A 12,842-nucleotide genomic window follows, 5' to 3' on the forward strand; every position below is an offset into this window, starting at 1 on the left:
AATGAGGACGCATTGGATAGGAATCTGCTCGATACTCATGTTTCGATCTGCTGGCATATTGCCGGCACTCTGCTAAAATTTGGCTATTAGGGATAATGTTAATAATAATTTACTGTGTTTATCTATGAATGTGCTCTTCTTGTATCTTTGTAAAAGGCAGTATTAAATTAATGTATTTATCTAATTTAAATTCTTTTTCGATTAACATGTTGCTTGTATTTGAAAGATTTGCAATGATCAAGTGACAAATCCTTTTCATGAACAATTACAAATATTCCTATCTGTTATAGACGTTGTATTAATTTGTTTATAACTTGTGTTGTTACGATTGTCATTATATTATATGTACGATACAAGGTTTGCGCATGTACAAAAGCAAATTGCATGGATTAAAAAAATTAAGGTATGTATATGATAAAATTTCAATAGCTATACATAAGAAGATAAATAATATAATAAACTTATTGTAAATAAATATTATATTTTCAGTGATTTTTGTTGACCGTATCTGGCAATTAAAATTCTTATTGCGAAAAATATTACCTTCTGACGCCCGTCACGGATTGCGAGAGGTCCCAGGTTCGAATCCTGGCTGGGGTAATATTTTTCGCAATAAGAATTTTAATTGCCAGATACGGTCAACAAAAATCACTGATGTTATTAATTTATTAATTACTTCTGGCGACTTTAAGAATATTCTTACTAGTTAAATATTATATTATAATAAACGTTATTAAAAATTAATGCATTGTAAATCAATCCCGAAATCAATACAATTTCCAAAACTTCTCTAAAACTTCCCCTTAAAAATCCTCAGTAAAAATAAGGGAACCCCAAAAAATGTTTATTTGGAAAATCCCCCAACCTAGCGACACTAGTTCGTATAAAGAATTTCTATAATTGAAAATTGCTATTATCTCCGTCTGAGAAATTCTACGAGTAATGTTTACAAATTATTCATTGTTATAGGCTGTTGCAGCGGAATATACGAATGCGATTTGTAATGTACTCACGATCGTGACCTAGCTCAACAAAATATACCCATAAAATACCCTAAAATGTTACCGATAAATCGCGATCTGCAGCCTCGATCTATATGCAACGATTAACGTGTTTGCTCTCACGACGGGTCCCCTCCTGACATGCAGTGTCCCCTGCGCACGATGCTCGAGGGTGATAATTCAATGTAGAAACTGAATCCGTTCTCCCAACCTCCCTCAATCGTTCGCTCGAGTTCACATCCATCGTCGGTTCTCCCTCGAAACTATATATTCCGCGACGGCGTATGCAGGAAATGGTATTTAACAGACCAGGCCGGGCCCGACCCCGAGTAGTACGCACGTAGCCGATAGTGAACGTGATGGAGAGGCGGACGTGGGGAAGAGAGAGGGAAAACGAACGAGTACTGGTCCCTCCTCGTGTCCAATTGACGCATCCGAGGAAGTGACGGAAGGATGGAAGCACAATGTACTTGAATGTCCCATAAGCGGGTTCTACATTAGACTACTCCGCTTACCAGTAGTAGTTCGTTCGACTGCCTATGGTTCAGTTGCCAAGTTGTCAGCCAGGGACCACTGCATCCTTAGCAGCAGGAGGCGTCTGAATTCGTTTACGACTTCTATTCCGTGTGTCTTAAAGTTTTGCGATGTAACGAGAATGTTTGACCTAATCGAGAGATTTTCTTACACGTGATAGAAGTAAGACAATCGGGAGAATCGGTGGTCCGGACGCGGAAGCTTTTTAAGACTACAGGCATTTGTATATCAGGGTAATTTTTCAGTCACTTAGAGAAAACGGGGTGAAATTTTGATACTTTTCGATGAGTATGTGACGATTTTACCAATAACGTAGATACATCTGATGCTACGAAAGTTTTTCAACTTTTGCTGTATTTGTTATTGTTTTCTTTATAATCTTTGATGCAATTTTTGTGCAGAAAATATTCTTGACTCTCTACAAGTGGAGATTTATTTATATTATTTAGTGAAGATTTCTAAGCAACCATGTGTCGTGAATAAGTTGTGAATTTCAGAAAATCTGAAGGCTCTTGTATCCGTTATGCTCGAAGAAATTAGAAACTGTTTGATTAATACACGAGTGCACAATATTTGCTGACATCGGAAGATCGAAGGAGATAGACAAATAATTTTAATCGAAATCTCATCATGTCGATTATGCTGAAAGGAATTGTGCTGATTCTCTATGTCTTCTGCAATGTTGGTGAGAATAAATTAACTATTGCATTTAGGTTACGCAATTTCTCAGCATAATTTTTATTATCTTGCCAGAAATACGAAATAACGCGCGTTTAAAGAAGTATTTTTAAATAACCTACAGAAAAACTTACTATCAAAAGTATATTACGTTATATAAATATGTGACTGAATAAAAGGGACATATTTTTTCACAATACATGGGACATGTACATGGGACACAGTGAAATCTGTTTGGTTTAAAATTAATTGTTAGATCGTGTAATCGTTGCGAAAAAAGATTGGTGATTGGATTTGGACGCTGAAAACCTACTGTCTCATATTAGAATCCTATCTCGTAATAAAAATATCATAATTTTCCTCTATGTATAGAAGATTGTATCAAATCATATGTATAAAGGAGTAGGAATATGGAACTACACTTTATTTTTATGCGATTTCTTATAATTATAAGTTCATTTTTTCAATCTTGGTATACTTAAGTTCTTTATTCTACTGGCAATCCATTTCTAACTTTCAATTAATAATTCTCTACTTACAAGAAAAGCTGTACAAGAAAACTGAAAAGTGTACAGTTAAGTGGTAAGACATAATATACTGGTAATATAAACCCCTTATTTTTTTAGTACATGAGAAAAAATTTACAAAACGTAAAATAACTTTAAAAAGTATTTTATTTATTAAAAGAAATGTTGTAAAGAAATTCATAGTGGAAAATAAATCATTACTATTGTAAAAGCAAATGATTTAAAAAAAAACACTTAAAAATGGAACAAGAGAAAGAATTTTAATTTTTACTGATAAAAATTATAAATGTATTTTTTCTGTCAGCTTCTATGCACTTATTGTGGATGAGTGCATAGACCACACATAAGACATTGAACCCACGGTTTCCTTGGAGGTCCATAATGCAAACAGCATAAATTTGTACGACAATAGCGACTTACAAAAAACAAAGAGGACTATATCCTTAAATGAGTAGAAATGTTAGATAACATTATATAGATAGTCTCTGGCACGAATAGTTAATCACGAACAGTCGAAAATAAATAAAGTTTTATTATATATACATTTCTAACATTCAGAAATTGACAAAAGAGAAATAACTCTTTTACTCTATCGTTATCACAAAATTAGTGATTCCAGCGTTCTTATGGCTCAAAGTATACCCTACTAAACAAGTTTCAGAAGTCACGTTTAAAGTGCAGCTAAATGTTTTTTAGATATTGAAGGGTTCCATGTCATCAGCAAGGTTCCATGTATTTTCATATATTCCTACTGTCTCCTTTATACATTTACTCTTTTCAAGATAATTCTCTGAAATGACACCTGGTATCTCCCTTACGAAAAAGCAACGAAATAATTACTAGAAAATTATTGTACATCAGTCATTTCTAATGATTCAATTATTGATATATAGTAATTTTCTAGTAACTATTTTGTTACTTTTTTGTAAGGGCTCTTATGTGAAATTATTGTCAAATCTTAGAATCCAGTTAAATTTTTAACTATTTCAGCAAAATTATTCTTTCTGTGTGATTTGAAAAGCACGAAAAATTCATTTTTCTTGCGTAAAGATTGGAGGTAGCGTAAACTTGAATGGTCTTAATCACTTTTACGGTATTCGTTTGTATTGTGCAAAACCTTAAAATTTTAAATACCTATAGTATATAAAATCATAAATCAATGAAAACTATGACTATAATAGGTATTTAAAATTTTAAGGTAAATTTGCACAGTAGAGATAAATATGAAAAATAAGACCAAAGCCAAATCAAGTTTACGGAAATAATTTGTTCCTCTTTCTATTTATTATTGTTAAATTAGTATGGCTCATATGTGTTAAACACAATATGGTCCAGGTTCAAACCCTGTCGAGGTGATATTTTTTCGCAATAAACTTAGAATAGAATATTTAGACACTGCCACCCTGTCACGGGCTCTGAGTCCTTTAAATTCTTTGAAATATATTATTGTATTGTATTGTATTTCTCAATCTATATTTTTGTTGCTTTCAGCATTGGCAGGGCAGTGCGGAAAAGTGTGGGTTACAGTTTCCTCTTTGTGGAGACCAATCGCTGCCAGTGATAAGGTGGTTGATGCTGAATTAGAAGTAAATTGGGAATTCGATTGTCCGGCGGACATGAAATACTCAGACACCCACATCAAGGTGTTCACTGCTGACCCGTTAGCAGCACATAGTAATAAATTTTTATATTCTTGTGTATTCCGCTGCCAAAGTTAGCGGTTAGAATCGACAAAGAAATGATTTATTACAAAACATGACAGTAGTTTGTAAAAACTGTATAAATGAGCTGGATTTACTTAAAACTTTTTTTATTCTTAAGAATTCTGTCGACGAAGTTTAAACTTTATAAGTTTATTTTGCTTTCGTGTCACATCGCCAGCTTATGCGTCGAAACGCTTTGAGTCCGTCGTTAAAACTTGTTTGTTAAGTCTTTTCTTCAGCCTATCGCATTCAATTCGAAAACATTGATCCGTTCGAAATGAATCCCTCGATAGTTTTGAATCGCTTCCAATCCGATTTATCTTACAGAATGAATCGTCGTGAAATCGAACGCATCCATACCTTCTCACATTTTCTCACCGTAAAGCTATCGAGCTTTGAATACCGAAAAATTTGTCGATGCAACCACGGATCCTATTTGTTCCAGACAAAATGATCAAGCCTGAACTGATCTTGACTTCATTACCCCGTCCTCGGGGATATTATAGGACAAATATTACAGTCGGTCGTCCACCGCTTCCAGGAGGGTGGGACGCAAAGGATGGGGCGAATCTTCCAGGGCCACATTGTCTCGATTATTATGCAATCCTTTACATTGATGGTCAAATGTTTTCCATGTCTTGTTTGCAAATTTGGCCAACTTGGATGTACGATTTGAGGTACCATAATGTTTACGCAACTTTAAAACTCCGAATTAAAGTATCACGAGTTTCAAAAATAATTTACATTTTTACCTTCGAAACTCACAGTTTTTTAACTTTCGACAGCTCACAGTTTTGAAATAAAACATTTTCAAACGTCCATATTGCAGAAACAATAAATCAAGCAGGAAAAATGTCAAGTGATACTTATGAAAATTCAATTGTGAAAGATCTCCGATTACAATACTCCCAATATTACTTGTGTAACATAACATAGTTTTCAATTAGTTTTCATTATTACAAATTTGACGAATTGGTAATATTGACACGTAATTTTATAGCAATTGAATGCTGTTAATACACAAACAATGTTTTTCTATATTGGTAAAGGAGAGAGATCGGCATGCTTCCTATCGGTAGCCTGATGATACCTGGTACACACAATTCTGGCTGTTACAAGCATGGTGATTTAACACGCCGAGCCGCCTTTCAGCGGTATTTGCTGACACAAGATCGTGACGTTTGGACGCAGTTGGTTCACGGTATAAGATATCTGGATATCAGAGTTGGATATTATCCGTCGATACCGAATGGCACCGCGCTTGATGAGGACGAGAATCATGTAAATCGATTCTGGGTCAACCATGACTTCGTTCGCATCACACCTCTTGCGGAGATTTTAAAGGATGTGAGGGATTTTTTGGACGCAGCAAGGGGTGAAGTTGTCATTATGGACTTTCACAGGTGAGTCACGCTATCCAATATAGTATTGTACAAACCCCTGTGAAGTTAGCCCCCCATTATTTAAAAATTTAACTTTTTTTACGAGTTCCCTATAGATTTACAATAGTTCCAGAGTTCTTGATGGGTTTACGAAATAGTTCTGCCCATAAAGACGTTAAAATAAATTTTTTTAAATAGAGGCTAACTTCACGCAGCCCCCCATTTTTGTAAAAACTAATTTTTTAATGGAGTTCTGGATAGATTTCGCATAGTTCTAGAGTTATTGATACATTTTAACAACAGTTCTGCACGAGAAAGTAAAAAAAAAACGAAGTTGAAGAATCAAGAAACCCCAGAAATAGGTATAACTATAAAAGTATTAATGTAATGGAATTTTGTAATTAGGATTTTCGATAGAACTCTGCGGGGGCTACCGGAAACTCTCAACAGAACTACCGGAACTGTTCAAAAATTTTTTTGAGTCTTATAAGACAGAAACTGACATCTTATGTTTGCATATCTGCATATTCAGCGTTGTTTATCAAAATCTATTAATAGATAATAATCATACAAATTATGAATAAATAGGTTTCGTAATAATAATAACGTAAAAATTAACAAACAGATTTCCTGTGGGCTTCGGCGGTAGAGCAAACAAGCATCGGAAACTAGTGGCTATTTTACACCGAGAATTCGAAGGCTTAATTCTGAAGCCGGACAGAGGAATCGAAGGTCTAGGACCGACATTGAATGACATTTGGACCGGCGGGAAGAGATTAATTATTTGTTATGGTGACGAGCATACAGTAAACGGTAAAACATTGTCGGTTTGCAATTTCAATTTGTCAATTTCTATCAATTTGCAATTCACAAGTTTAATTTGTTAAAATTCTTTAGCTAGTAATCGTTTATAATAATATCCGTTTAATCCTTTTCCACTTTAGAATACGATTGGCTATGGCCGCCTTTGACGCAAGTATGGGGCAACCAGCAAACCGTGAAAGGTTTGTTCGAGTATTTGGACACAGAGATTTTGGGATCAAAGAAACGTAGGAATAGTCAGAATCCATTATGGGCAGTAATGGCGGAATTGACACCGACACTAAAAGACGTTTTCTTTGATCTACCTGGCGGGCTTCGGCAGATGGCCGATTCCGTTAATCGAAATCTCACTATCAAGTTTCAAGAGGAGTGGTGGAAGGAAACGAACATCGTCGCCACAGATTTTTTTCTCGGGAACGATCTGATCTGGGTATCGAGAATGTCGAACATAAAGAAAAGTAATATCGCGCAATGGCGTTCATAGTCTATAGAATTTCGCTGATAACGCCAAATTTATTCCTTATTTCGAAATGGATAAAAGAATATTATTGCAAAATGAAACAATAATTTCCATAAAATTTTTATAAATCTTAATAAAGACGGAAGTGTATGTTGATATGAACTGATATTTACATATGAGATTATGGAGTTATATGAATTTCGCAAAAACTGTAAGAAACTCATTCACTTATTGTATAATAAATCTCAATACAAACAGTGAAAATACTATTTCAATTTGTAAATTATTAGTGGCAGATTGTAACAACGAATGTCGAAGAATTTCATAAATACTGGTATTTACAATAATAAATAAATAAATATTTCAATAATAAGTATTTCAACATTTCTATTCATTCAAATATGTAAGTCTGTAATTTATTCAAGCATATGTGTGTTTAAATGTGATTTTTTTTCAAATCCACGAGATAATTCCTCTATTCCGCAAAATCAGATATAAGTCAAATTATTACAAGATTATGATGCATTCATAGCTAACGAGATACACAAGTTTTTCCTTGTAAACAATCATACTTTCTTTCAATTTGTAAATTATTAGTGGCAGATTATAACAACAAATGTCGAATAATTTCATAAATACTGGTATTTACAATAATAAATAAATAAATATTTCAATAATATTATAAGTATTTCAATATTTCTATTAATTCAAGTATGTAAGTCTGTAATTTATTCAAGCATATGTGTGTTTAAATGTGATTTTTATCAAATCCACGAGATAATTTCTCTATTCCGCAAAATCAGATATAAGTCAAATTACAAGATTATGATACATTTATAACTAACGAGAGACACAAGTTTTTTTCTTGCAAAAATTTATAATTTCTTATAGATGTCTCTTCTACCCCTTCTATTGTGATCTGAATATTTTCAGTGTCTTTGATCAAGTAGAAATAGAGGAAAGTCCTCTATTATGAGATAGGATCCTAATATAGGATAGCGGGGTTTCTGTTAAATTAATAAGCATCATCAGTTGATTCCACCGTGAATTTATTGCCCTTGGAGCGAAATCTGGTTAGTGGAACATTCATTGATAGATTATATAATTGTTGCGAAAAAAAATGTGCGATTAAATTTGGGTGTTGAAAACCTGTTATTTCATATTAGAAACCTATTTTATATTAAAGGCCTTTCCTCTATATCTTAGAAAAAAAATTGTTCCAAAATCTTAGATTCAGAATTTCTTCTCAAGAGATCAGTCTTTTCCAAGATTTCAGACTTATCTATGTTTTTATTATTAAATAACGTTATCTGTCTTTGTTGATACAATGTTTGAGCCGATAGGATATCCTATTTTGCGATCAATCTGGGCGTTTCTTCGATTTAAAGTAATGTGTCTCGCGACGTGAATGCTCATGTTTAAACCTTCCCGCTCGACTACCTCGCGCATCAGATTACCGATCACCATTTCATGCATTTGACTTGCTAATAGCCCTTACCAGTTCAGACAAGAGTACGTAGCCAGTAACGCGCCGGCTTTCCCGGTGAACGCGGAGACAACGTTAAGCAAGATAAGGTCGCGCTAGGGACAATGCTACAGAACGCGACTGCAAACGAGACGAAAGGCGAGCTGTGGTGGTCTATATATGCTTGGTGGTCGTGCGTGCTCGTGTTAAAGATGATGTTGCTGACGTGTTACACTGGGCAGATCCGAGTGAGAGAACAGGTAAAATTTTCGAACGTCTTTTTCCATCGTTGTTAGGTCTAGCATTTGTCTGACTACGGGTAGGTTTTATCAACCTCTTGATAAGCTAACTAATAGTTAATTATATATGTCTATCTTCTGATTTAAAGGGACAGCAATGACATACATATTATTTAACTATTAGTTAACTCACCAAGAGGTTGGAACCAGTGATGCAAACTCCGCTGCTTTTGCAGCACGCTGTGGTCGGAGAGGGGATAACGCACACAAGCGAGCAGCCGTGTACGTGTGCGCCCAGCGCTTCGGCCAACTTCGGCCGGGTAGAAGAGCTTAGATATCTGCTCTCTCTTTCTTCGTCGAGACCACACTTACAAAGCTGCTCGCTTGCATGTGAACGCTACACACAATCCTCGCGGCCGGTTTAACTGTGTGCAGCGTTCATATGCAAACGAGCAATTTTGTAAGTGTGGTCTCGACGAAGAAAGAGAGCAGATATGTCTAAGCTCTTCTAGTCGGCCGAAGTTGGCCGAAGCGTTGGGCGCACACGTACACGGCTGCTCGCTTGTGTGCGTTATCCCCTCTCCGACCACAGCGTGCTGCAAAAGTAGCGGAATTTGCACCACTGGTTGGAACTACCGTCATCATAACAACTTTATCTGGTTTGCGTAAAAACACAAGATACATATTATACAGTTATATGATAAAAATAAGTAGAGCGATAGCATTTCCTCTCTTTAAATATGATGCTTAGTATCGTATTTAATTAGAATGTAGTTATTTTCTTTGAACGTTTAATACTTATTAAGTATGATTGTGACTAGTATTTTGCGTATACAGTTTCTCATATACATATATTTATTATATGATTACGCCTTTCGAACGGATCGCGCCGACCGGAGAAATGCGAAATAATACAAGTGCGTTCCACGTGTCTCTTTGCTTGGACCATTATTATGACGAAGCGTAACACTAACTGCCTTGCAACACAGTATTACTGTTACACGGATTATTAAACCAATAGAAATAATATATGAAACATGTAAGTCTTACTTAAAAAAAATTAAAAAAAACCTATTGTAACATACTGTCTAAATGCGTTAATCAAATCATTGTAATCAACTTTAGATTTATGACGACACCGCTCTGAAACAATGCGATTTACACACATATGAAAATTTTTAATATTATGACTTAGGTACGAACTTTCACTTTGTTAATCTGTCTATGGTCCTTTATGATTTGTGAACTATACTGTAACTTAATTGTATTTACGATTTTAGATTACTCTATGCACTAGAAAAGGGCCAAAATCCATGGCCGAAACGTCGTGTTCCTAATTTTAATAAAGTGGCCAGTTAGGTCAAATCAATTCTCCATCTTGGTATATGATTTTAATTCAGAAAGTTAAATACTCTATAAATACTTTATACCTTCGTGTTATGATCGAGAAACAAAATGTCGCATTATTCTTTTATATCATACAATGTATATGGATCAAGGACATTTTATATGATTTGTAGCGAGTTATCCTTGCATATAAATAGAGAAAATAATTTGTTACAGTTTAGCGCAAATAACAAGACGTCACAGAACCGTTTTATAAGCATTGATGATTAAAATTGCTTTAGGTTTAATTGATTTTCTGCTTCTTTTCATGTGCAAATATCGGAAAGGGAGGAAAATTATTACAATCACAAACAACCTTGAACAAAGTTTATAAGGAAACTATTATAAGATGACACTAATAAAATCTTCGTGCTACAATAAACCAGTTATGCATGTATAATGTATTAATTGACTCATCAGTTACTATTGTCTTCCTCCGATACTACAGTGTATCATCTAATGCCATCCATTACATTTATCTGAACAAATATTCTCATAAAAGAGAATATTATTTTAAGTATCTTATATCATGTACTATTTTCCATTCATATAAAGTTAATTGTTTTTTTATTAATAACGTTTACTCGGATATAATGCTCACTCGGATCTGCCCAGTGTACCACGTCAGCAACATAAATCTTAATAACATGAATTAAGATTTGTGTTATTTTAATATTACACATGAAAGTTATTAACACACTGAGAAAGTATTATAAACATGTACATATAATTATTAAATCAATACCGCAATCAAATATATACAATATTACATAATAAAATGTAAAATTAGAGCAAATTGACATAAACTTACATTCATATAATTCCTTGTTGATTATATGTTTGCGTAGTTTAATTTAATGTACCAAATCCTCTATTGTTTTATCGCATCGATAAAATATCTGTGTAGTGTCAGGCACGGCTCTGTCTCTCTCTCTCTCTCTCTCTGGTGTGTCGTACGTTTGTGTACGCGCGTCCGCGTTCACGCACACCGAAACTCGCGGAAATAATAAGAAAAGACTTGATTTATATTCAAGAAAGAAGCACAGATAGCACAAACACATTTGTTCGGTCCGAAAGCTAAATTCCGAATCTCTATGGTGTCGTTACATAACATCGGCTCGTCGCCAAGGAACGTTTCGCGACTTTTTCTGCCGGATAGTCCGACTTACAATTAGCTCGAATACAAGGGGTGACTTGGATACGGGTATAACAAAAGAAAATAATAAAGCATTATCAAATGTCATAAATTCGTATTATTTAAGCGTACATAAAATCATAAGGTTCGTTTTCTGTTCTTGCACTGGTGAACTAGTGCAGTAAGCTAGAATGAGAAAAAATATACTTGTCTTACTCTAATTTATTGCACTAGTTCACCAGTGTAGCAACAGAAAACAAGCCTATAGACATAGTAATTATAGACTGAGCGTCTCATTGAATAAGCTCAAGCTTGTGATGAAAGAGAGAAAGATTTAAGAAGACTTTCTTTCTCTGCCTTACACCATCGTAAAAGAGAATAATCGTGCCTGCGCCTCCTTTGTCTCGATGGTGAGGCAGAGAAAGAAAGTCTTCTTAAATCTTCTCTGTCTCTCTCTTCACAAGTTTCAGCTTATTCAACGGGACGCTCAGTCTATACCCGAGAAAAAAATGTAGATGAAATTATACAAAATTATATCTAAACTTTTTTCTGGGTATTTACTACGTCTATGCATAAAATTAATGCATTTTTCGGCTGCGGACTTCATTGCCCTGCTGTTGCTTAATTAGTATCTATTGAAAGACGTTTTTCACGATACTGTGAGGAAATAGCGACCACGTTAATTAACGCTTATCTTAATTGGACTCTCCCGGAATTTTTTAATGTTTATTCATATCGATATTTTATTTATACGCGCACTTTCGAACCGTAAATGACGTGAAATTTGTTGAGCGCGCGGAACTTTATTCGCTTCCAATAGTTCGTTAATAACATGATAATTATAAAGTTATTCGCTCCACTGAGGTTCGATGTTTCTGATTATTCGTTAACAGCGCGATAATTATTTCTGATGGAAAATGCACATCAGGGGACACACACTTTGGATAATTACATAGTATAATACTGGAGTACGCATAGGTTACGAGCATCGAAAATCACAATTGTATACGTTAATTAGCATTATGTCATTTGATATTACTCGATACTTCGAGTCTTTTTCGTATCCGCAATCCAATGTTATGTGATTTGCAAACAACTTTTGATTGACAAGCAATTACTGTCATATACATATGTCAATTGCAAGATTTGTTGTACAATAACAAAATACGAGATATAATTTTAATTTTGAAGTATTACATAATTTTTCCTTAAAAAAATTAAAAAGATTTTCTTTAAGTAAAAATTGGAGAATGTATATGTATAAATTTAACTAAAATTGTGTAACTTCTTTCATAATTGAACAGTTGAATGAATGGATTCACATAAAATAAAATATGAAAAATGAAACATTTACCTATGTAATTAAATTTGTATATTTTTGTTATGTATTCTATTAGAAACGAATTAATTATTATTTGTGTTATTGAAAATGTAGTTTTAATTTCATATTAAATTAAAATTGAATAATATATTCTATACTCACTTATACATACATTTGTTGGGATTTATT

The 12,842-nt window shown here is 34.1% G+C and overlaps 2 protein-coding genes across 6 annotated transcripts in view; both read left to right on the forward strand.

Moving 5' to 3' along the window:
* The first annotated feature begins 1,296 nt into the window (after positions 1-1,296).
* On the forward strand, positions 1,297-7,483 carry LOC105564569 (PI-PLC X domain-containing protein 1). 5 transcript variants are annotated; one of them, XM_012017017.1, is made up of 7 exons: positions 1,297-1,467; positions 2,033-2,220; positions 4,232-4,414; positions 4,889-5,120; positions 5,493-5,846; positions 6,451-6,638; positions 6,770-7,483. In XM_012017017.1, exons 2-7 carry the CDS (start codon positions 2,166-2,168, stop codon positions 7,129-7,131), a joined length of 1,374 nt encoding a protein of 457 aa, XP_011872407.1. In that variant the 5' UTR covers positions 1,297-1,467; positions 2,033-2,165; the 3' UTR covers positions 7,132-7,483. The 5 variants fall into 5 exon arrangements, with proteins under 5 accessions (XP_011872407.1, XP_011872404.1, XP_011872402.1 ...); XM_012017014.1 differs by lacking the exon at positions 1,297-1,467 and adding an exon at positions 1,474-1,768 and having other exon boundaries at positions 2,020-2,220; XM_012017012.1 differs by lacking the exon at positions 1,297-1,467 and adding an exon at positions 1,474-1,768.
* A 1,101-nt stretch (positions 7,484-8,584) lies between these two features.
* LOC105564570 (prostaglandin E synthase-like) overlaps positions 8,585-12,842 on the forward strand; it is a 10,611-nt gene continuing 6,353 nt past the window's right edge. Inside the window, exon 1 of the mRNA XM_012017018.1 lies at positions 8,585-8,832. Coding sequence (XP_011872408.1) covers positions 8,698-8,832 — 135 coding nt within the window. The 5' untranslated portion in view covers positions 8,585-8,697. The remainder of the gene's footprint in view (positions 8,833-12,842) is intronic.

The sequence above is a fragment of the Vollenhovia emeryi genome, unplaced genomic scaffold (genome assembly GCF_000949405.1).
Source record: "Vollenhovia emeryi isolate VEMERY1.0 unplaced genomic scaffold, V.emery_V1.0 DF939162.1, whole genome shotgun sequence".
NCBI classification, from domain to species: domain Eukaryota; kingdom Metazoa; phylum Arthropoda; class Insecta; order Hymenoptera; family Formicidae; genus Vollenhovia; species Vollenhovia emeryi.

What these genes read in the sequence shown, in the direction of transcription:
- LOC105564569 (XM_012017017.1), top strand. Translation starts at nt 2,166, where the DNA reads ATGTCGATTATGCTGAAAGGAATTGTGCTGATTCTCTATGTCTTCTGC. An exon ending in TGACCCGTTAGCAGCACATA is followed by an intron (nt 4,415 to 4,888) that starts GTAATAAATTTT and finishes TATTTGTTCCAG; the next exon opens with ACAAAATGATCAAGCCTGAA. An exon ending in ACTTGGATGTACGATTTGAG is followed by an intron (nt 5,121 to 5,492) that starts GTACCATAATGT and finishes ATATTGGTAAAG; the next exon opens with GAGAGAGATCGGCATGCTTC.